Raw genomic sequence first — 24,532 nt, forward strand, 5'->3', positions numbered from 1 at the left:
CTTAAATCTGTTTCACGTAAGCACTTCTCTTTCTCTGCCTCCTGCTGGCTGTGTGCCAGTTGGCGGCATATCTGCCCTCAAGTGTTTATTGACCAACCCCCTTCTCATCCTTTGTATCTACCAATCCATTCATCCTTCCATCCGTTCATCCCTCCATCCGGCCAGGCTTTGCCAGTGCTCCTTGGTGGCTGTGCTTTGGCAGGGCCGCGGAACGAGACTGTGCCGTGTTGTTTCTGACACCTGGCCCGACTCAGACCACTTCAGCCCAGCTCACTTTCACTCTTTTGTAAAATCCATCGGCCGATTTGCAGCTCGCACTCATAAGAACATCTACCGCCTCCGAGCCCGAACATGGAGTTGGTGGGACATTACTGTGTTGGAGAAGTTGGCTTACATTTTATGAAGCAAATACAAGAAGAAGCGCGCTTGCAGCTCATGTGGTTCAACTTTCATGAGTTGATATTTTTATTAATGACAATGAATTGACGGAAGTTGGTTGCCAATTAATGCAGACACACAGACAGTGAACACCTCATTTTATAGCTTTATGATGCTCCATTCGATGTCCATCAAACTGAATAATTTGCAGCTCTTAAATACGGAGGAGGCAGATCATCACATTTCACAAACTGAAACCCACAAGCATTTTTTTTTTAAACCTCTTTATGTTTGTTTGGCGTCCTGGTGGCTGGAGTGTTTTCCATTTGGGCTTGGTCCTGTGCCGGCCTTTTATCTCCCATTTTCTGGTCTTTCTCTCACTCTCACTAGAATAAAGTCAACAATATTTGAATAAATAGATAAATGAATATATTTTAAATAATAAGTTATTTTTTAATTAATGAATATAAGAATTAAGATTGATCCATTGAAGGTCCATTTATCAGTTAACTTGTCGCTTTAGCATCAGGTGGAGTAAAATGATTTTATCTTGTATAAGCTGTTCAACCTGTGAAATTTCCTCATATTGTTAATCAAGAGTTTTCTCCCTCTTGGTCCTGGTGCTTTTAAAGCCTGAATTTTTGGGGGGCAAAAGGTGTCTTGACTTTCTTAACTTTTTCTTTTACTTTCATCTTCTGCTATTTATACCTGCGCACTTACATTGGCTTGTACAGCTTTACATCAAAGTCACAGCCTTCGCAGGTTAACAGTAAATAAAAGTAGCGACATAGACAGAACACATTTAGGTCAGTTCTGTCACAGTGTGTTAAGGTTTGACATATGGTCCCACCATCAGTCCTGTCAGATTGGTTTTTATCCGGCCAAAACTGAGCCAAGTCATCTGAATTGATCGGTGGCCTTAGGGCAACCTGTGTGGAGTAAGAGGCAATCTGGTGTTGCGGCGGAGAGAAAACTGAGAGGTGGATGGTTCAAAATAGATGTTTCACTTAAGTGAATTAAAGGTGAAGTTTCTCGTCTGGGCTTTGTACTGTTTGTCCCTGAAATCTGATATTTTGCATTGTAGGCGAGAGGTCATTGAACCGTCCTCTTTTTTTTTTTTTTTTTTTTTTTTTTTTTATGTTGCACGATTTTGCAAGTTGCTGCTCTCACACAATGGCTCAAAATCCTGATATCCTCTCTGAGGCTTTTGCAATTCGCTGATTAAATTGTTTACAGGTTGTGAAAACAGATAGTAAAAAGCATTACATTAAGCTTTTGTTAATTCACGCAGGGACACAGATCCATGTGTGAAAGCAACCTGTTAATGAAGCCAACCTTTGTTAGTCTACAACTGTTATCAGTGTCAAGGCGGACAGTATGGACTGTACACAGACTCCCAACCATGTGAGTACGTTCTGACTCGTTTTATTTCCAGCTGCAATCCAGCAGAAATGGGCCGAAGCCATCAGGAAGCACGGTGAGGCAGTGTTCTTCAAAACCAGTGAATCTAGCCGAGAACAGATGAACGTTGTTATGGATTTATATCATTTAAACTTCACAGCAGGGAAAGTTGTACAGTGAGCACATCACGTCACAAGCACAAGACTCTTAGTGGTAAAATAAATATAGTAAATCAAAAAGCACATCCTCTGCTCCTTTTTTTTTACGCACACGGGCTTTAATGTGCATGCATGTCACAAATAACATGGCAGAGTCACGCACAAACGGCAAACTCAGACATGCATACAGTAACACATGTTGGATGTGATGAGGCTGTGTCTGTCCTTGGACCGGAGCTATGCGTCTGCTGAGGGTTTATGAAGTCATGATGAGACTAGCTACAACTGACAAGCTGGCTGATATAGTGTGTGTGTGCGCGTGTGTGCGCTTATGAGCCTTGGTACGATGTTGAACACAACCCTGTCAGTCACTGCATTGCCCTCATTCGTCCCCTTTCTTTCATCCTCCTCAGTATCTTCAAGTACCGGGAACATGTGTTAGCGAGGATGGAGGGATACAGAGAGAGACAAAGATAGGTGGACGGAGGACAAGATGGAAAGAAATAAAAAGTGTTTCCACGGTAATGTGTGACGGCAAAGTAAGAAGAAAAGACGGCAAAAAACCCAGAAGAAAGGGACTGATGTTAGAAGAAGAACAGAGCGAGGATAAATTTACAAAGAAGAGAAAGAATAATATAGAAAAATAGAAAGATGGGAGAAAACGAGACAAAGCAAGAAAGGGGATGGGGAGGGGAGGGAGACGAGGGAGGGTGGGGGAGGGTGGGGGAGGGTGGGGGAGTGGGGGGGAGGAAGAGGATGAATAGGGTAATAATGGCTCAGTGTGAGAGATGTTGTAGAAAAAGAGAGAACGGCTGAGTGAAGAAGAGAACAAAATGAGGCTGAGGGCACTCAGACAGATAGAATTAGACACACCGCAGAGGTTCAGTGTGTGTGCGCGAGTGCGTGTGTGTCTGCGTGGCAGGGACAGGAACTGTGTGCTTATGTCTTTGTGTGTTTGTGTGCGCTTGCATTGTGCGTTTAGGTTTGCCACATGTGCATGTCACATGAGTGTGTGTGCAGGTTAGAAAGAACAAGATGTTATTCACCATTTCCAGTCTGAAGAAAAAATAAAAACAAAAAAACAACACAGAAATGTTTTTATGGGTTTTGCAAGTTTTAGGAAATGGTCAGTTGTAGTAGCACTTAGTGGACAGGTGGACAGGTGGACAGGTGGACAGCTTGTGAGAGAAACTCTTGGAGGTTTCCTGCCCTTTGTGCTCGTGTTTGCCCGTTCATGTGTTGTGTATGCGTGTTTGAGGAAGACTGAGGTGATAAGGAAGTGTGAGGTCAAGCTAAATGACGGCGTGATGAGCACATGATGACGCCGCCTCCGTCCCTCCACCCCTGCTGCTCTTCGCTCTCCCACGCCCCCCCACCTTTCTCTGCTCTGTCTCATAGAGCTGACACTGACAGAACTCCTCGCTCATTAAGAAGATGTTTTTTACTGCAGCAAAGGCTTAATGTACTGTAGAGGTGCATCATATGCTCAGTGTTCATTGTGTAGTTGTTATCTTACGGTATGCAACATGATTATATATCCCTTTCTCCCCCCTCCACCCCACCCCCCGTCTCTCCCTCCCTCTCTCCATCGCAGGCAGAGATTGTCAAGCGTCTCAGTGCCATCTGTGCTCAGATCATCCCTTTCCTCTCTCAAGAGGTAAGTGTCACCAGTGCCAGGCACAGTCACATATATACACAAAATGTGCACAAACACACAGGCGGGAGAGGACTATTCATACATCAGGCTTAAATCTTATTTTCTCTCTAATCAGGGCCATAAAAAATCTGAATAGGGGGTGTTCCTATTCTACTGGGGGAGTGAAGAGATGTGTGCATCAAGTGGTATTGAAATAAATGTGCTCAAGCTGAATGAAGTGTGCAAAAAGAAATCCCTAAAATAGTTTCAAATATTCAGCGTTTGCTGTGAATGATTTTTATTTGACTGGGTCAGCTTTGAGGCTCTAGCTTTGTTTTTTGTTTTTTTTTTGTTTTGTTTTGTTTTGTTTTTTTTTTTTGTCGTTACAGTGGATTATGTTTTTGAATTCAAACACGCATTACTTCTGATTCTTAATATTGACTCAATTGATAGAAATCTCTGAATTGCCAAATGACTTTGCATATTAATGACAGAACAGCTCATTAGCTTTAAGTATTTTCTTGTCAGCTGCCTCTCTGGGCATTTCAGCCCATTTATTGCAAGCTGCTGCAATAATGCACCCTCTGTGTTTGAAAAGCAAATTAATCAACAGCTTCACTAAATATATCTTCATTGCACATGGAATGTGGATCATTTGAAATAGATGAATGAAACATGTAAGTGTAGTTCAGTGTTGCGGGCGAGCAAAATGAGGTTGAAATTTGCAGAAGTTATAGCCTCATTTGTTTTGATGATGATTTTTGCGTAGTGTTTGTAGAAATGATGACACAACGTAACAGAGATTGACAGAATCGCGTACGTCCTGAGAATGACCGTGCTGAGGGGGGGGGGGGGGTCCCCTGCTGTAAAATGACATAGCAGTCTACTGTCGTGGCCAAAGGACTACCCTCTCAGCTGTTTGCTGGCTGATGCTCGCGACACTCTGACGGTGTAAACATGTGCCATGAGCTCAACGCGCTTCCTGTGCGATCCTTTCTGTTTGCACCAGATAATCCGCACGAGTTCAAGAGGTACTCATTAACGAGCAGATTCCCAGAGATATCCGTGTCGGGTTAGGGCTACTTATTAAAGACAAAATTACAGAATTTCATAAAGAAGGCTTCCGGACTTTGAGAGTAATAGATTGTATTGTTTCGTGTAGATCCCATTATCTTTAAATGATGTATTGCCCTCTTATCATTCAACACATTTCTGCAAGTGGACTGGAGTGCCAATAACTATGACTTCAAGTTGCTGTATATTTCCATTCACTCCTGCTCATTAAATAAGTGAGGGGAGAAAGATTATTGGAATTAAATTTACTGATGTAGTAGTTGCTCTGAATGTGGGCATTATGACGACAAAGCAGTTTAAATAAGAGTGAACACTTTTTTTTTTTTTTGTATCATTCCACTGCATTTGTACTCTACCAGAGTGTGTAATGGCAGGAGTGTGTGTGTGTGTGTGTGTGTGTGTGTGTACAAATCTGTAGACACATTTCTTTATATCTGTGAATGTGAGCATTCTCTCTGGAGACGGAAAGGTCAGAGCTCTGTCAGTTTGATCAATATTGACAGTGTGTGTGTGCGCGTGTGTGTGCGTGTGCGTTAGGGCTGTTGCGCACATGCATATTTGTTGTATGACTGATTACACAGAGATTTTGTGTCAACAGAAATGAGATTTTGTTGGTTTGATATTAAGCGTGTGTGTGTGGGTGGGTGTCTGCGTGCGTAAGTGCAAACCGGTCTTTGTAGGCTGTATGTGTGAATGTGTGTTTCTGTGTGCGGCTTTTATGTTGCTTTGACTTTCATATCTGCTGTTTGGATTCAGACTGATTGTTTTAACAGGTTTTGGTTCATGTGAAGGTCTGTATGGTCATGTGTGGCTGTAAAATGACTGACAGTAGCTGTAATGTGCTCTACATGCTGTCTATGTTACCCCATATAACATTCAGAATAATACAACACAACCTGTCTTCCGCCAACCTTCCTTTTTGTGTGTGTGTGTGTGTGTGTGTGTGTGTGTGTGTGTGTGTGTAGCACCAGCAACAGGTGGTCCAAGCAGTGGAAAGAGCCAAGCAGGTCACTATGGCAGAACTCAATGCCATTATTGGGGTGAGTCACCTCCATTCGTCATGACAACAAGCGCACAAACACACACACACCTACACATCCACACAAGCATAAATAGAAATAAATAATTATGCTCCAACCAGTCTGACACTGAAGACAGCTGATTACATGATGGCAAAGCTGGTCTATAAATATGTAGATCAGATAAACTGATGATCAAATTGGCGAGGGATTAACGTAAACGTCACTCGAGGTGTTTGCTTTTCTCTGTGGCCCAGATGGCGACGTTGATCGTGCTAAGTCAGGATTCAGTCAGTTTTAGTAACTACTCCTGGGAACCCTTGATTGCATGCTCTGAATTAATATCGCTAATAATATTTCAAAATAAAATGTTCTAAAAGAAAATAAGATTTTTTTTTATGTAAACATATTTTCAGTTTTCATGTTAGTTGAATAAGCCAACCTGTGAAAAAAAAAGTGCAGGGTATGTCCTCTTGTGCAAAACCAAATGAATTGTTGAATGTTATGACACAAAGAAAAGAAAGAACAAGTTAGGTTTTATGTCTATGACGAGACAGAAATCAGAGTTTAGTTGATTCTAATGAGACTTAAGCTCGCCTGTACAACAACAGTATGGCGCACACAGTATTTCCAAGCCAGTTGTCAGTCGTGTGTGATGAACGCTGTTCATCAGTGTGTGCTCGGGGCAACGGGCCGCTCACGTCTAAATTTAGTAAAAAATCCAATCTATAACAAAATACCAGCATCCGACAAAGCAAATGAAAATGTGCCTCCTGTAAACTCGATCACGTGATCACCAAGCTGTCTGCACATACTGTGCATCTTTACATGTACACACTTACTGACACAGTGATATTTCTGAGTGCCATAGTCGATGGGGCTTTGCAGAGCTTGTCAGAGCACTGATCACATTACTGTCTACTTAAAGCCCTTTGTTCCTCCCAGCACTACACTAGTGTGTTAGTTGAGAAAACAACATACCAAAAAAAAAAAAAAAGCTTCCCTCAGGATAATAGCCTTTCTTTATCCGTGGCTACTCTTGTCTTTGCTCTCTGCTCTCTCTATCCTCGTCTTTATTTTTCCCTCCTTACTGCCTTTTTTTTTTTTCCTCCACGTCCATTTTCCAACTCTTTTTTCACTCCTCCTAATCTTTTATCATTTTCTACTCCGGTCCCTGGTCGTGTCCTGATATCGCCTCCCCCTTATCTTCTGCACTCAATGCTATGCACTTTACTTCCCTCTTCCTGCATTCATTTATTCTCTCTCCTGCTCATCTAATTCTTCTTCACTTTTGTTTGCTACCACCACTTCCATCACTCCGTCTTCTTTTCTCTCTCTCTCTTTTTTTTTTTAACCTCCTCTGATTATTACCTTGGCCTCTTATCGCTTCCATTCATCCTTTCTTTCATAATAAATCCTGCTCATTGCCTTACTCTTTTGACACTTTCCCCATCTCCTGGTTTCCATCTCCACTTTCTTTCCTTTTCCTGTGTATCTCCAAAAAAATGTCCCTTCTCCCCTCCTTTCCTTTTCCTCCTCTCTTTCTCATCCACGGTGTCCGTCTCTCTCATCCCTTTAATCCACTAATCTCTTCAACATCCTATCTATATCTCTCACTGTTGAGCTCTCCATGTGGATTTCATTATATTCACCTTCTCTGTTCCCCCTGCCAATTTTCCAAAAACAACCCCCCACTTCCCTTAACTTTCTCCTTCTCCCTTCTGCTTTGTCCGGCTCTTGTTTTCTATCCCTCTCTCTTATTTTTTTTTTTTTTTGTTAACCCTGTATTTTCTAACCACACACCCACCACTCTTGTATGACACCATCCCTCCCTGTTCCCCCTCCCTCCCCGCCTCCCTCTCCCGCTCCTTCCTTTCCCTGTGGCCACAGCAGCAGCAGCTCCAGCACCTGTCTCATCACGCCCCTGGCATCCCTTTGACGCCGCACCCATCAGGCCTGTCCTTGGGTGCTGGCGGCTCAGGGCTCCTGGCGCTCACCGGGGCCCTGGGGGTCTCGGCCCACCTCGCGTCCAAAGATGAGCGAAACCACCTTGATCCTGAGCATCTTCGAGGTAAAGGAATTTTAATGCTTGGTTTTATTCCTGAAGGCAGGACTTCCTGCTCTGGCATGATATTTTCAGAGAGACAATTACAAGGAAAAAAATGGCTGCTAACAAAATCAAATTAACGGTAACAAACAGAACAAAAAACTGTGATTTCTAGTTCAATTTTTCTGATCCTATCAGTGGCAGCCAGCTGTTGTTACTAGAAGCTAGAAAGAAACAAGCTATTAGAGTCAACCCCAAGTTTTCTATCGTTTAGGAAACCATCATATTAACAGCAGGATTCGAGCGGGGCCTTTCAAATGCCATAGTTACTTGAGATTGAGAGGGTGCTTTTGGATTTGTTTCAGGTCGGGCCACACAAAATGTTTCATTATTGAAAATCAATTACATCATTGAACGTGTTGAGAAGATGCTTAGCAAGTTCAATAGAAGTGAGGTACAGTGATGGACTTTGAAACCCAATAGATGCAACACATTCAATTACCGTCTTTTTTTTCTTCATGACATATTTGTATTTCTACATTTACATGTTTGCACCTCAGTGTAATTTATTCCAAACTGAAATGGCAGCCATAACAGATTCAGAACAACAGCTGCAGCTGAAAAAAAAAAAAAACACAATTTAATCATTTCACAGCAGATAAGTCCAGGGTAACAGAATATACATAATTTGTGACCGGTAGCTCTTTTTTTTTAGGCAATTTTTACAGCGACTCATCTTTTGGGCAGAGTTTGAACTTCCTCACTTCAATTGCTGTCATTATCTGGATAGACCTGCTCGTGGTGTTTGTGCAAATGCAGGAGAAATGCTTTCCCCCAATGAACTTTGATTCACCCCGGTAGAATATCTTATCTTTGCGCTCTCTTTCAGGCATTGAGCCAAGAGAGACTTTCTCATGAATAAACCGAAAGAATGAAGTGGGGAAAAAAAAGAAAAAGAAAGAATGAGTAAGAGAAGAAAGCAAGAGAGAGAGATAGAGAGATCAATGTGTTCATACTGGTGTATTAAGGATCTGTGTGGGAGCTTATGCATGTCTGCAGCTGTGTGCGTTTCTGTTCCTACATACAAGACAAGAAATGAGTGAAAAGATAGTGAGCGTTGAAAGAGGCAGCAGGGGAAAGACAGCGAGCTTTGTCTGGCGGGAGAACAGAATGAGGGAAGGATAGAGAGGGGAGAGGACCCCGGAATCAGGCACAATAGTGGGTCTGTATCTTTATTAGAGAAGAGCAGTCGTGTCTCAGCCTATCCTTGGTTGACTGAGAGACTGTTGTTATTATTATCAGTACTGACGTCAAACTTTCTTTCTTTTTGCCTTTCTCTCCTCTCTCTCACTCCGTCTTTTTGTCTCCTCTGCTCTCATTCCTTCCCTTTCTCTAACCCGTCCCAGAGGGAGCACCCAGCAGGGTGAGTATTTGTGTATGTGTGTACACTGATATAAGTGTTGTGTACACCCACATTTCTGTGTGTGTGCATGTGCATGACAGTGATAAACTGAGGGAAATGGAGACGCACTGTAAAGTGGCCTTTACAAAAGGCTGTGTATTGCTGGACCTCAGCCAGGACTAGCACAGCTCAACACAAGCACAATAGCTCCTCAGCACCACAACCTTGAGCTTCTCAAGGTTTTTCTACATCACACTAAGATCTGAACTCACAGCGTTTCGCTGTTATCTGGAAGAAAAGTACAAACTCAGTAAATGGATGAACAAGCAAGTGTTTGTTTATCAGCATCGCAAATGTTCTCATAATCTACATGACTTAGAGAACAAATGAAAGGATTAAAATGCAGTTAATGCCAAATGCTGCCCAAAACACTACAGTTAGTGTCTGTAGACAAAAAAAAAAGAAAGAAAGAAACTCTTGCTCAGAATCAAAAAAAAATCTAGATTCTTCATAAGAGATATGCCAGGTCAAAGAGCCACCATCTGTTTCCCTAACAGATAATGCCACTGAAAGCCATTCATTTGTGCTGTGAAGTGAAACCTCTGTAATCCAGAAACTGACATTCAGAATGGAAGAACAGTGTAGTCAGTATAGTCCACGCATGTATTGCTTCGATGCCTGAAATGACATTCGTGATCAAAACAAGCTCAGGGCAAAGTCATACTTTACTCTGTTACATAAAAAAAAGTCTGTAAGTGCCCCACACATTATTTATTTAAGGTTGCCAAATGAGACTACAGAGGCTGTTGGCATTAAACATCATCACACTAAAGACAAAACTAATCTACTCACCAGTACACCTCTATAGCTTGGATGTGTTTATAATTGAGCTTCAAAAAACTATTACTGACTTTCTGAGAGTAAAGGCTTTATGCTGCAAAGTGCAATGATGCAGTTTGTTTGTAGTCTAACATTAGCGTTTTAATACTGGCAATTGTGCTGAAGCGTCAGATATCAGTGTTACTTTTCTCTGCAGATCATTATCACTATTAATACTACATTATTTTTATATCTATTATTTTCCTGTCTGCAAGATATGTTTGTCATAAATCTTTGTTTGCAACTTATTTCCTGCCAAGCCGGCATTGCTTTGCTGAGGGAAGCAGGGTGGCTGGTCAGCAGTTGGCCTACGAAACTACATAATCTCTGCAGCAATGACTGATTTAAGGTTTAGAATGAAACTGAACTGTTTGACGTTCTGATTCAATAACAGTCAGTTAAATAGGTGTGAAAGTGGCAGGTGAGAGGATGGCGTCTCAGGTTACCATCATGTCAGAGTTAGAAAGAATCTACCCAGAGCTTAGATAAAGTAAATTAGTGCAACATGCAGTGCGACCAATGAAATGTGTACAAGTGTTCATCTTGCCTCACAGGCTTGGCACATATTTCTTTGCACTGTTGTTAAAAGTCCCTGATAATCGCTCGGAGAATTAATGCAGTACAAGTGGGCTGATTGAAATTCAGTGGACGTCTATGGCGAGACCCATTCTTTCCCCCTCTCTCTCGGCGGATTGTTCTGCTTTACGGAAGCTGTGTGAACGCTTCCTTACTGTACCGGCTGCAATGTACAGCTGGCCTTCATCTCAGTAACTGTTGATAACACACACAGAGAGAGAGAGAGAGAGAGAGGGGGGATGGAGGACGGAGTTGGAGAAAAAGAGCGAGCGAGAAAACGGTTGGAGAGAGATGGGGAGTGAAAAAGAGAAAAATGAGGAGGGAAAGGTTTAAAAAAAAATCAGCGAGTCTTTGTTGTGGCTTTTATTGCGAAATGAAAATGATTTAAGAGCGCGCCTGACTTTGCTTTCCTTCCCTCTCTCGCTGCAATGAAACCCTTAGCATAATTTAATTGCCAAAGACAATGCTGATTGTTAAGCACTAGGAAAATAGTTTTCTCATGAGTTGAGGTTTGTGCTGAACCTAGCCAAGCATTACAGTGTTTGGGAAGGGAGGGAGAGATGCATATCAATTGGCATTTGTCAGAGAGCCCTGCACTAGTAAAACATGTTGGAATTTTAAATGGAGAGGGGAAAAAAGGGACAGCGAGAGGAAGTCGGGAGGAGCGAAAAGAAGGCGGAGGAGGAGGAGAAGAAGAAGAAAGAAGAGAGGGAAGTTTGTTGAGCTGCACTGAGGTCCATTGTGCGGTTTCTCCTTTCGTCTGTCCAGTGCGCCTTCCTGTCAGCCCCGTGGGCTCCTTCCTGTGTGACTCACTGCTGTGTTAAAACCTCACTGTTCTTGTCCTCCCCACATGGACACCAAGAATGACAAGTGGCCTTCAACGCAAAAAAAAAAAATCACACAATGCTTTGATCCGCTCCTCTGAGTCCTGAGCATCAGGCTGGGCTCCATTGTAAATTTGCCTGTACAGCTTTATTGCCCAATAATGAGAGTCATATTTTACTTGAGGACTGGTGAGTCCAGGGGAGAGCACTAATTAGCTTTATAGGCTGTCCTGTGTGCTTCCATGGTGGCATCTTAACCTGCGCTTACGTCTGCTATACTTATGCAAGTGTGTGTGTAATATCACAAGTGTTTTTATGGGGCTTAATGTTTATGTATGAGATTCTGCCCAGTGACCATTTTTTTGTCTTTACACCAGGAGCTTATGTCCATTGAGGGATTTAGTGTGTCTGTCGAGAAATGCAAAATAAGCAAAACTGCGAAAAGTTATGTTTTTTAACACATTCTGAAAAATATTACATACAGCAGGAAATATAACAATATTCAATATTTAGAAACTATACAAAGCTCCCTATCCCAAAGTTTTGTGGTCTCTTAACTGTGATGGCTTGATAGATGTGCATTCATACTTTTGTGTCCCGGTCTCTCTCCAGAGTAAGTCGGTGTCATCGACAGACAGTCAGCCCACTGAGGAGCGCCAGGGCCCGTCGGGAGGCTACTCTGCCTCACAGGGAGGAGCTGAGGCCAAGAGGAGGCGCTGTGATGACAAAGAGTCTCTCCCTCCACACTCTTATGTATGTATGCATGCATCTCTGTCATGTTCAAATAGGCTGGGCCTTATAGGTGTGGGACCGCTTCGTGTATAGCAACACACAAGCTTAAGGTGACAAATGAAGAAGCAATAAAGATTTAAATACCCAGCAGAAGGTGAAAGTTGATTCTATGACGGACAAACGTGTATGATTTATTTATAAATTTTTTTCTAATCACAGAAAGCCACAAATGCACACTAAGGAGAATGCAAACTGCACTTGTACATGTCTCAGTGGTTGTATGTCTGTGTGCATACATGTGATCCTGCCTATGACAATATAGGCCACACAGGGGTCGAGGCCCTGCGGCCAATTAGAGTCTTGTTTTGTTTGGATAGCTCCGATGGGAAAGAGCAGGGAGCCAGAGGCGATGTAATGTCAGAGGAGAGACGGCCAAGGAAGATAGCTGTAATGAATTAGATGGCTGTGTGTTTGCAGTCTGGAGGATTGATTGACACCAGGAGTCTGTCTGTGCTCGACGGCCTCCAGCTAAATCAGTTTGGCATCCAAATCTTCCCATTAGTTCAGAGTGAGAACAAGCACAGATAGTTTCCACTTTCTGAATGTTTTTCCTCTTTCTGTCTGTCGAGCCACATTACGGCTCCCATTTCTCTCTCTGCTTGCCTTTAGCTCCTCTATATCTCTCTGTCTCTTTATGGCCGCCTCTCTGTTTCTCTACTCTTCCCTCTCACTCTCGGTCTTCTCCCTCTTTTCCTTTTTACTTCATTTCTCCTTTCTAAACGTCTTCCTCTTTCTCTTTTTCCTTTTTTTTTCCTGTCTGTGTTTGTCTCGCTTGCCATCGCTGTATTTTTTGTTCTAGGAATAGGCCGTAGACAATGGACATAGGCCTATTTTGGCTCTGTATAATTAGGTACTGATGTCACTCCACACTGATGTCAATAGGAATATCAGGCCATGATCACATCAAAGCGCTGTTGCCATGGTGACTAAGTGCCATCGCTTTCACCCCAGAAAAAGGGGAAGAGGAAGCGAGAGATGGAGAGAAATGGCTAGACGGAGAGCAAAAAATGTGCCATGGTTGGAAAAAGAGCAAATGTGTGTGTGTATGTGTGTGTGTGTGTGTGCGCGTGTGTGTGAATGAAAGAGAGACCAATTGAAATAGTCTTGTTTGAAGGAGATGTTGTGCTGAGAATATATGGACTACAATATCTCCGTTGTAAATATGCCATGGTTGATAGACAATAGAAGGAAGCAAAGAGTAGCCGGTGATATTGATATATCGACCTGTGTGTGTGTGTGTGTGTGTGTGTGTGTTTCCATCTGTATTATTAGAGTTTTCTGTGCAGACGTGCAATAGACAGCATGTTTGTGTGCGGTGAAAGAGCGAGACAAGCATTAGCCGTCATATGTTTTCTGCTTCTTTTGTCTTCTTTGCGCCTCAGGACAGTGATGGAGACAAGAGTGAAGACAATCTTGTGGTGGATGTCTCCAACGAGGTAAGTTGCTTTTCTGGACTATTTAAAAGATCTCTGATACCCTGTAATTGTTGTTGTTGGGTTTTTTTTTTTTAATTAACGATGCTTGGCAGCGTACACTAAAGCAGTTGCTGGTAATAATTAACCTGCAGCGAGTCACCTGAATCTTCTCTTTATCTTTCAGCAGCTTTGCACTCATGATTTCGCTCCATAATCGAGCTGTAGTTGTTGTGACTGGAGCAGCCAGCTGCTCAGCAACAAACAACAGACAAAGTTAGCAGATAGTGGAAGCTGTGCAGCATTTGGTGGTTAAAGGGTCAGATGGTGTCCTCATGAGTTGGTAGAGACCAAAACAGAGCTTGAAGGAGTGTGAATAGGGGACTTAAATTCGACAGGTAGCCTTAGACATGACTTCAAATTAAATCTAATGTGCCTACTGTATGCATAAATAGGTAACTCGCTAACATCTAAGTATTTCAGGTGTATTATTTCTTTATTTGACGTTTTATGAAATTCTTTGCTCGACTGAGGTACTTAAAAAAAAAACAAAACAAAACCCTATTTGATCGTTTAAAATCTGTCAAGCTACATGACAAAACAGAAACCACAAAGGTTTGCTTTTCGTAAAAAAGTGCTGTTCTTTCACGATCACTATACAAAGCAGAATAACAGAGAAAGGACACTTTTTTTATCGGCCAGTTTCCCAGAAATGTCAAACTTTTTTTTACTCTTTAAACATATTCCACCCTCACCACCTATGTTTACTCACAATTTTCCGTCTCCGCTATGGAAAATATCTAACTCACTCACATCACCCACACTTGGCTCCCTCCTTCACATCTCCTCACAACTGTGTCCTTGTGCAGGAACGATGCGTCTTCATACAAAAATGGCTTTGACTTCCTGACGAATGTACAAGTTACATGCAGCATTTATCCCGCAAAAGGTCTCTGACACTGTGCTGCAGCCCACAAATGAATCCAACTATGAATGTACTTGAAACAGCCTGTAGCCACCCTCTGTCCTCTGCCTGACCCCCGCTGTCAATAGTTCACAAATATACCCCATGTTCGCTAGAGTGGCAAGCTTTTAATTGAATTTAACTCAATTTTACTTCACACATATATTTAATTTCACTGTCCTTGGTGTTTTTTTGAAGTGACTATTGTGACCTTTAGTTTTTGGAGTTTCACACACAGAAGTAATAGCAGATACAGCCTCTTGTGTGATTTGGACACTAGCACAAAAGGAGATCGCGGAGGCAAATGTCAGTAATGTAGGGAAAAGGTTGCAAGGTTCTCCGATGAATGGTGTGTGTGGGTGTGTGTGTGTGTGTGTTTTACAAAAAAGTAGACATGCATATCCTTGAATTTGGAATCGATGTGGTTGTTTCAGTGCATGGGCAGTTTTGGGCATGTTTCACACAATTTCAGACCTGAAGTTCAGCATTTTAAATGCCCGGATTCAGCAAAATGCGTGCTGAGTCACTATTAAAAGTGAAAAACACAAGTACATGTAATTAAGGAAGTGCCTACTGAAAAAGCTTACTGTGCAAAAGACTTAATATGACATATCATCATAATTTAATATTGGACTATTTATTTTATTTGCCACACCCCAAAAAGGCTGAATTTTATATTGCATTGTTGATTAATCTACCAATTATTTTTCAGATTAATCGTTTTCAGCTTTTAGTCAATGAAATGTGAGTTATGTGTTGGGTAAAAGTAATCACAACGCAATAATATTCAGAAAGTAGCAGATTGTTTCACTGGTAAGAAAGAGGAATTCTAACATTTTGAATGAAAAAGGAATAATGGAATAAATAGCTGATTAGCCTCATTTTGTCATAATCAAGAGAGAAGGAGTCACAGTTATTTCAGATCCACACTCAAACACACTTCCAACGTGGTGGTTTCTGTTTTTGTGTGTTTGCATGATTTCATATTATTCGCCTATGGTAACCTTTTTTTTATTTGCATGTTTGCATCTGTGAATCTGAGCAGGTGTGTAGCTGGTTCAGCGTTCTGCAGTAGTTTCCTTGTAAATGGGAAGAGCTCCTGTGTAAGCTCCTATTAACTGTTAACCGTTTGTGTTCTTGTCTTTTTGTTTGATTTGTGTCTGTTCAAACACACAAACACACACTGAATGTACGGAATACTTGATCCACCACCTATCTTCGCTCATCTAGCTTGTCTGTGTATATTTTTGTTTTCTTTCCAGCCTCTTAAAGCCTCTGTTCTTCCATCTCTCTGCTGTTTCCTTCTTTCCCACTCCTCTCACCCTGCTCCTCCTCCTCCTATTCAACAACAGTAGTCTGCTTCATTTAATAACATGTAAAGCCGTGTGTGCCCCTGGAATAGTTTAGTTCTTTAAATACTTCACGCAGCGTACCGAAATATGTTTTATCTAAGCCCCCTGTATTTTCATATGGCACACAAAAGCAGAACCCGTCTCTTGTGTGATTTGGAAACTGGTACAAAAGCAGAAAAGGGTGTGTGTGGGGTGGGGGGTGGGGGGTGACAAATGTAGGAAATGGCAGAAAAAGAGGAGGGAAGTCCTCTAGTGAATAACGTGTGTGTGTGTGCGCGCACACGTGTAAATGTGTGTTTCAAAGAGAATGAACATCCATGTGTTTGAACAATCATGCCGGCTAGTTCATGAGTTCATGTGTTTTTTTTTCTTGCGTTTGTCGGTGTGTGTGTGTCATCTAGCTGGGAACATGTGTTGGTTTGAGTGTGTGTGTGTGTGTGTGTGTGTGTGTGTGTGTGAGCACTAAAATGTCCGTGCTGATCACTGTGACCCAGTGAGAAGTGCTTACTCCAGCACTCTGTTCTGGGGGAGGCAGCAGCGGCTGAACGGTGGAAGCAGCTCCAGTGATGAAAGCAGCTGTAACAGCATCATTATCTCCAGGTCCACACGCCGCTGTACCAACAACAGTAACAATCCATTGTTTCGTGCGATATTCTCTGAGCTAGAAGCTGAACTTTTACAAACTGACACTGGAGGTCATATTGTAGCCATTAAGTAAGAATATGCAGCGTTTTCCTGTGTTTCTGGTGTGCAGCCGGCTGCTAGTGCCGAACAAACTCTGCCTAAGCAAAACATGTATTTAAAAGAAAATCTACAAGCCAGACCGAGTGGTTCAGGGCATCAAGAAATGATAAGGCAATAAAATGCAAGTGAAAAGGTTTAAGTGGAGTAATAGAGAAATAACAGTGACGTTACCAAAACCCTGCATGTTGTGATATTAAAGTTATCACAGCAATAAATTTGAATCTTTTGTTTTGTCAGTCACCAAGTAAACAGTGTTCAACCTACTACCAGAAATGTGCCTTCAATTTTCCAACATGTTGGCGGTACAGTGCAAAACTGCTCATCTTCAAAAGTATCAGTAAAATAAATAAAGTGTGGAACGCAGCTGTACGGATGATGAACACCTTTTAAATGAGAACGCGTTGAAGCGATGAACGCTGTGAAAAACACCTGCATCTGAACGCAGCGCTGTGAGGGCCAAGACTCAAATAGAGCAACAGCACAGTCAGAGCACTGTGTGACCTTCAGACGATGAAAAGATGGAAATTACCACCATTTTCCTTTCTGTGTGGAACGTTAACTCACATCTTCTGCCTCACACCTTCTAGGAGCCCAACTCTCCTGCGGGCAGCCCGCCTCATTCCCCCCACGGGAACGGCTTAGACCGGGCCCCTACCTTAAGGAAAGAGCTCCCAGGCTCCTCCAGCACAGGAGATGCCCCCTCCACCCCAAACCCCCGCAGCCCTACGCCAAGCAAGGCCAAGGACCCTGCACAGGTAAGACTGCCAGACTGATATATCGATTTTTTTGTTTTGGGTATATTTTTTCCAAATGTGTGCTTTCATGGTCCATAGTACTTCCATTCCTGTTTCACTTTACAGCATCACTTATGGAGTTTACGTGGGACATTAAAACAAAATTTGTACAGATCGGCACACTTATTTCGACAATGCCATAGAGACGAGAGTTTTTTCTTTTCGTTGAAACGAAATAAAATTAGGCCCTTGTAGTTTGATTGTAGTGCTTAGCTTAAAGGAAAAAGGCTTCAGCGTCATGACCAACATCGAGCCGTCATATTTCATGACTTCTCTACAGATGGATAAGTCCCAGTCTCCGTTATCCAAATCTGGCACCCCGTCTCCCTCCCACCGTGAGGCTCTTACCCCCGGAGCACCAGGAGCTCCTGGTCCAAGCACCTCCTGCCTTCGTCTGGTCAGCAAAGCAGCAGCCAGTGCAGACCCCCTCGGTGAGAGACTGCTGACATAAGCGAAACAAAAACATGGTTATGTTGACATAAAAGCTCAGTGACGACGATCACTACGTGAATGAAGCATATTTATCATCATGAACTTAACTCATTAGATGAAATTTGTCCCAGAGCAGAATTCACCAAATGGCTCCTTCGGTTTGGAGTGTGAATTGGATTTTGGTGGGATTTGCACCCGTTCCACATCAGCCCTTCACACTCTTTCCGCTCGACCTCAGTTTTTCTATTTCATGTGTTTACTGTCACATTAGTTTACCTTATCACACAATGATACGAATATTTCTGTATTTGATCGCAGTAAAAGAAAAAATTGTGACAAAAGAGTGTCAACAGAACTGTTTCTGCAAATTTTCAGACTCTCTCGATACTTTTATTGTGTCCTTCAGCAAGGCTTTTAACCATTATCTGCTCCCCAGTGGCCAGAAGTAAGGACCATTGAAGCGCTTAACAGCTTCCTGCTCTGTTCATGAATAAACTAAAGTAAAAAAAAGTTACCCACTCTTCTCAGCCCCTCTGTGACTGTGTTTGTGTACTCCGTACTATTCCCCTTCTTTCTTTCCATCCTTCAATCCATCCTTCCTTTTTTGCTCCCCACCCAGCTCTCCGCAGTCCCATGTCTGTGCCCCCCGGTTCTTACCCGGCTCACTTTGGCGTGGTGTCCCACGCAGGACTGAACGGGGAGCTGGCCAGTCCAGGAGGCTTCGGTGGCGCTCTGACTCTCTCCCCACAAATCAGTGCAGCGGCCAGCGCCTACTCCCGAAGCCCCATGGTGAGTAAAGAAAAGTGCTCTGCGTTATCAGGTAGTGTCACGCATTCATTAAACACTGATGTTTCTGATTCAGTTTGATAAAGAGCGGGTTAGAGATCACAAGGAGAAGTTTGGAAATTTGAAATGGATTGCCTCGAACCTCAGTCAAAGATCAGAAAAACAAGTAGCGCAAATCAACTCGCAGCTTTTTCAATTCTCCCGTGGCCCGCATGCAACTCCAGCGTGTGCTGTGCTGGGACTGTTAATGTAGCTACAGTATGTAACCTCTGCACATAGCTCCAACAAGACTTCACCATAACTCAGCCCTGAGGCAGGATGCTCTATTGGCCTGCTCACTGCCCTGTCATCCGGTTGAGGAATGGCACCATGCTCAAAACATCACATATTAGTGTCAACACGCTCGGCTCAGTGCAGTTTTTAGAAGACAGACTCTTGTTATATTCTGCCCGTTACACTGCTACAGTGCTGTCAAGTTATTCTTAACTCCTTCTCGGGCTGCTAATTATTTGTCCACTGTTTTGTTCCTGCCAGGTGGCTTATGATTCTCGGTCTCACCTGAGAGCACCGGGGCTCCCCTCCTCTCTGCCCGGCTCCTCCGGTGGAAAGCCGTGAGTCTTCACCTCAGCATCACACAAACATGTTTGATAGATAAAGTTTGACTGCAGGATCCATGCAACGTGAACGCAGCGTCACCGTGGTGGGAAAATCTAATTGCCTGAAAATATTTGCATCACGTGAGCTTGTTGCTTCCATATTCCATTTATTGGGTACATCACTGAAGAACCCTTTACTTCCGTGCATATTTAATATTTAGCACAGATTCTGGCTTTATTTCTTGTTATTTTTGAGTAAGATAGCCATGTCAGCCTACGAAAACAGATATGCATGATTGCACACACTTCTTTCAAACTACCTGAGTGATAATCTAGAAAATATGTTCCCAGGACTTGTCACTGTTACACACCTGAAAGAACTGAACACTGCAGATCTCGAGGAATTTTAAATGTCCTGAGCACTTTTTTTTTTTTTTTTTTTCCCCCCCTCCCCCAACACACTTGCCCTTATTCTCTGCCATTTGTTGACTGAGGAATAGTGTTGTTTTTGTCATTTGTTGCAGAGTGGCAATTTATTCTTGTGGTGCTAATTTGAAGTCATAAAACAGCCTTGGCTTCCAACCGCTACAGTATTGATCAGCCATTAGCAATGCCACACTGACTCTTGCATGTAATACAATCTGCCATTATGCATTCCCGCTCACAGCTACAGTGGGCCAAGTAATTGCCATAACTGAGGCAAATATTGCTGGAGTTTCAGGGCCATTATGGTGTCGTCAGACTTCTCAACTTGCACATTTGATTTGTGCGGTTGTTTGTGCGTTTACCTGTAGGTCTACTGGTCCTCCTATCGACTGAACGATTCCTTCACCCCATTTCTCTCGTTGTTCAGTATCATTCAATCTACTTGTCCACAATGATTTTATTTTCAGATTTAGTTTTAAAGTGTTGATGTATTTTGGTTCCTTTCCATCCCTCTTCCCTTCAGCGCCTACTCCTTCCACGTGAGCGCAGACGGCCAGATGCAGCCCGTGCCCTTTCCCCCTGACGCCCTGCTGGGCCCGGGAATCCCTCGCCACGCCCGTCAGATCCACACCCTGAGTCACGGAGAGGTGGTGTGTGCCGTCACCATCAGCACCTCGACGCGTCACGTGTACACTGGAGGAAAGGGCTGCGTCAAGGTGTGGGACATCAGCCAGCCGGGCAGCAAGAGCCCCATGGCCCAGCTGGACTGTCTGGTGAGGCCCGTGGGAGGAAGACAGACAGACACACACACACACACACACACAAGTGTTAAAAATAGAGATGAGCACAGTGACAGATATTGACATCAGATAAATAAGTTAATATGAACAGTAAATCACTGATTTGGTTTTTTCCTTCTTTTTGTGATGCCAGACATCTTTAGAATGTCAACATTAATTTCCTGAATGTCACCAAATTATATTACTACTCGTCCCATGAAGCCCCTTACGCTGATCTTTAATTAATGCACTTACAGCTATAATCTAACTTCTTATCTTGTCCAATCAGAACAGGGACAACTACATCCGCTCCTGTAAAATCCTCCCCGACGGACGGACCTTGATCGTCGGCGGGGAGGCCAGCACGCTGTCAATCTGGGATCTGGCCACGCCCACTCCCCGCATCAAGGCGGAGCTGACGTCATCTGCTCCGGCCTGCTACGCTCTGGCCATCTCCCCTGACAACAAGGTCTGCTTCTCCTGCTGCAGCGACGGCAACATCGTCGTCTGGGACCTTCACAACCAGACGCTGGTCAGGTAGGAGAGGAGGACGGTGGAAGGAGAGAGAGAGAGACCATAAATATTTGGTGTCTTACCTACACAAATAGATTGTTGCCAAGAGAGACCACAGAGGGGAGAGGGAGAAGGGTTAGAGGCTATGGAAACACTTCAGGAGGTGAGAAAAAGAAAGGAAAAGTGATAAAATATGGAAGAAGGAAGAGAGAGCGTGGGGGAAATCATCGCAGTCTGTGACCTCCTCATCTGACCCGACAGTCTGGCGGAAGGGCGGAGGAGGAGGGAGGAGGACGGACGGTTAGCTAGCCACGGGGGCTTCAATGGGATATATCTCTCAGATTTTGGCAGAGTATGACTGAAAGGAAGATGGTGGTAAGCTAGAAGGGGAGGAGGGCAGTGGGAAGGCCACGGGGAGGGAAGGATTAAAATATATTTGGTCTGACACCTCCAAGAGTAACGGGGCAAAGAAGCACACAGGAAGCAGACTGGGTGTATTGAATGTGTACGCAGGTGTGTGTGTGCGTTTACCTTGAATGACTTGTGCGTCTCCTCCCTGCAGGCAGTTCCAGGGCCACACGGACGGAGCGAGCTGCATCGACATCTCCAACGACGGCACCAAGCTGTGGACGGGGGGGCTGGACAACACGGTCCGCTGCTGGGACCTCCGAGAGGGACGCCAGCTGCAGCAACACGACTTCACCTCGCAGGTACGCAATCCGTTCTCTGATTTGCATCATCGCATCTTGGTTGTGCACACACAACAGAATCGTGCAGGCAGGAATTCAGTTTAGAAACAAACACAAATGTTGTGTTTTTGCTTCATGGGTACAGGTAGCTGCCATGTATTTCACACTCATGAACACACAAACCTCCTACGGGGATTGGACACACCATGACTTCACCTTACATGTATTGGCAAAAGTACACAACAGCATGATTTCATTTTATAGATTCACACAGACACACACACTCTCCCATTCACTCTTCACTGTCACAACAGAGCTATAGAGTTGACCACTGTTGTCAGATGAGTTTCGATCCACCGTGTAATGACTTTCTCTCTCGATTGCCGTCTCTCTCCATCAACCACCTTCTCTCGCTCTCTTGCTTTTCTCTCGTTTCTTGATGTTTCTCTGTTTATTAATTCACTTTATATTTACCGCTCCGACATCATTTCACATTTTCTGTGCTCTTCGTCCTCTTTTCCTTTTTTTTTTACTCGCTTGTCATCTTTATCTTTTCCCATTAATATCATACATTACCTCATTCGTTCTTCACTCCTTCATCCGTCCTCCCTACATCCATCCATTTCTTTCATCAACCTTATCTTCTTTCCTCCCTCATCCCCCATTTCCTCACATCATCTTTCATTGTTCCTTTGTTTTTATTTCTGCCCCCGTGCCCCTTTATGATCTACCCACCCATCCTCCTTCTCCTGCATGTTTTTTTTTTTGCCTCTCTCACTTCCTTTCATTAATTTTTCACCCCCGCCTCTCTTTTTCTTTAGATCTTCTCTCTGGGCTACTGTCCGACAGGCGAGTGGCTGGCTGTGGGAATGGAGAGCAGTAATGTGGAAGTACTGCACGTCTCCAAACCTGACAAGTACCAGCTGCACCTCCACGAGAGCTGCGTTCTCTCCCTCAAATTTGCCTACTGCGGTACGTGCGCGCACGCAAACACACACATGCACACAAAAAATATTAACTGGTTCCTAGATGTTTCAAACATTCTTGCCACTATTGACACATGCTTATCAGTACTCTGCATGCTATTGGTATTCAGTGTATACACAGCATTTTTGGCTTCGCGAGCTCTTTTCCTTTGTTTAACCTGTAGCACTTTGTGTGTCTGTTATTTCAGGCAAGTGGTTTGTGAGCACAGGAAAAGACAATCTGTTAAATGCATGGAGGACACCATATGGTGCTAGCATTTTCCAGGTGAGTGATGAGTGTGATGAGGATGAGAAGATGTACGAAGTGCAAACATGCACACACCTAAATGCTTCCGTAGTGTGTGTTTGCCGGTGTATGTGTCTATTTTTGTATTGGTTCGTTTTGCAATAGTATATATATAAGTGCCTATTTTGGGCTGCAGTCACTGTTGAAGCGAGCTTTCTGTCCCTAAATTCTCTCTGTGCAGCTTCCCACACATGGGCACAGATGAGCTGAGCCCTAGAGGCAAAAAGATGGGGAGCGCTTTTTGTTTAGTTTTTTTTTTTAAATTATTATTATTATTATTATTCCGTATTTGTTGATCCGAGTTTACTTGTGGAGGTTTATCAGAGAGTGCAGGCTGCCAGAAAAACCTGAACACACCCAGGAAAACAAAAACAAAACAAACAAACAAAAAAAACTCCACATAGAATCATTATTTCTAATAATTCTGTTAGAGGAAATGTTGAAACATACATATGCTGAGATGCAGTATTTTTCCGCTGAGCCTGTTCATCTGGGTATGAATGAAAGTACATTTAAGGTGAGCCTTTTTTGTGTGTGTGTGTATGTGTGTGTCAGACAGCGTGGCCACTGTCATATTTTTGCAAAGTACAACCAGCTTCTGTCTGTCCCCGTGGACCAAACGGAAGATGCTGGTTATCTGCTTTGTTATCCAAATGCCAAACATTTCTCCTGCCAGACAGCTCCCTCCTGTCGCTGTGTTATACAGGCCTCCTTTCCTTCCTCTTCCTCTCCTCTGGTTTATCTCCGTCCTTTCCAGTTTCTGTCTCCACACTTTCTTCCAACCCCGTGCTCCTCTCAACCTTCTCTCTCTCTCTCTCTCTCTCTCTCTCTCTCTCCTTGTCTGTCTTTATTGCCGTCCTTGCTGCCTCTCCGTGCTTACTCATCTTCATCTCTGCTAATCTCTCTGTACCTGGGCCCTCTCTCTGACCTTTTTATATTTTAAAATCCTTTTTTTCTTCGACTAGGCTTTCACTCTTTCCTTCTCCTCCTTCTTCGGTTTCGCTCTGCTTGCATATCATGCATTTTCTCTCAATTCAGCTTCAGTGGCACAAACATTTTTGTGTAACGTTAGTACACATTACAGTATATTTAACATCTCATATTACATTTAGATTTTATTATATATTTAGAGAAAAAGGGTTAGGGTTAGTCACAACAGGATGAATCTTCCTAAAGGTACAAACACTGTGTAGATGAAAAGAAAAAAGTAGAACAAGAGAGATTTGCGAAATGTATTAACTTCCTTTGTGGATTTCTTGACACAGTGGCTGGCTTTGTATGATTTGTTGTGTTAAGTCAATAAATTTGTTGGAGATAGCAGCTCTGTCGAAGCCCGCTGTGTCTTCTAGCCTCTGTGGTTTCCCTCCGCTTTGTGTCAGCTTCTGTTGAACTGGTGCGTCTCAGGCCCAAATAACCTCAGAGGTTATGATCCTCCGTTTGACCGTCTCAGTCCACTCTGTGTTTTGGTCATCTGTTGGCAGCTTGAGTCACATTTTCTTAAGACAAATCTGATGTTGTCCTGATGATTGTTTTGATGCTGGAGGGAGTCCAGTTGAGCCGAAACCGTTTGTCACGTAATCACTTTCT

At 43.3% G+C, this 24,532-nt stretch overlaps 1 protein-coding gene across 2 annotated transcripts in view; it reads left to right on the forward strand.

The window, feature by feature from the left end:
* Window positions 1-24,532, forward strand: part of tle2b (TLE family member 2, transcriptional corepressor b) — a 68,946-nt gene that overhangs the window by 42,270 nt on the left and 2,144 nt on the right. Inside the window, exons 5-19 of one of the 2 annotated variants that reach the window (XM_029500611.1) lie at window positions 3,532-3,594; window positions 5,613-5,687; window positions 7,557-7,737; window positions 9,120-9,136; window positions 12,007-12,147; window positions 13,569-13,622; window positions 17,246-17,413; window positions 17,733-17,883; window positions 18,504-18,673; window positions 19,205-19,281; window positions 20,216-20,465; window positions 20,761-21,008; window positions 21,547-21,694; window positions 22,495-22,645; window positions 22,848-22,924. In XM_029500611.1, the coding sequence (XP_029356471.1) occupies window positions 3,532-3,594; window positions 5,613-5,687; window positions 7,557-7,737; window positions 9,120-9,136; window positions 12,007-12,147; window positions 13,569-13,622; window positions 17,246-17,413; window positions 17,733-17,883; window positions 18,504-18,673; window positions 19,205-19,281; window positions 20,216-20,465; window positions 20,761-21,008; window positions 21,547-21,694; window positions 22,495-22,645; window positions 22,848-22,924 (1,971 nt within the window). The remainder of the gene's footprint in view (window positions 1-3,531; window positions 3,595-5,612; window positions 5,688-7,556; window positions 7,738-9,119; window positions 9,137-12,006; window positions 12,148-13,568; window positions 13,623-17,245; window positions 17,414-17,732; window positions 17,884-18,503; window positions 18,674-19,204; window positions 19,282-20,215; window positions 20,466-20,760; window positions 21,009-21,546; window positions 21,695-22,494; window positions 22,646-22,847; window positions 22,925-24,532) is intronic. The other variant, XM_029500613.1, reaches the window with a different exon arrangement.

Source organism: Echeneis naucrates, chromosome 4 (assembly GCF_900963305.1).
Source record: "Echeneis naucrates chromosome 4, fEcheNa1.1, whole genome shotgun sequence".
Lineage (NCBI taxonomy): Eukaryota > Metazoa > Chordata > Actinopteri > Carangiformes > Echeneidae > Echeneis > Echeneis naucrates.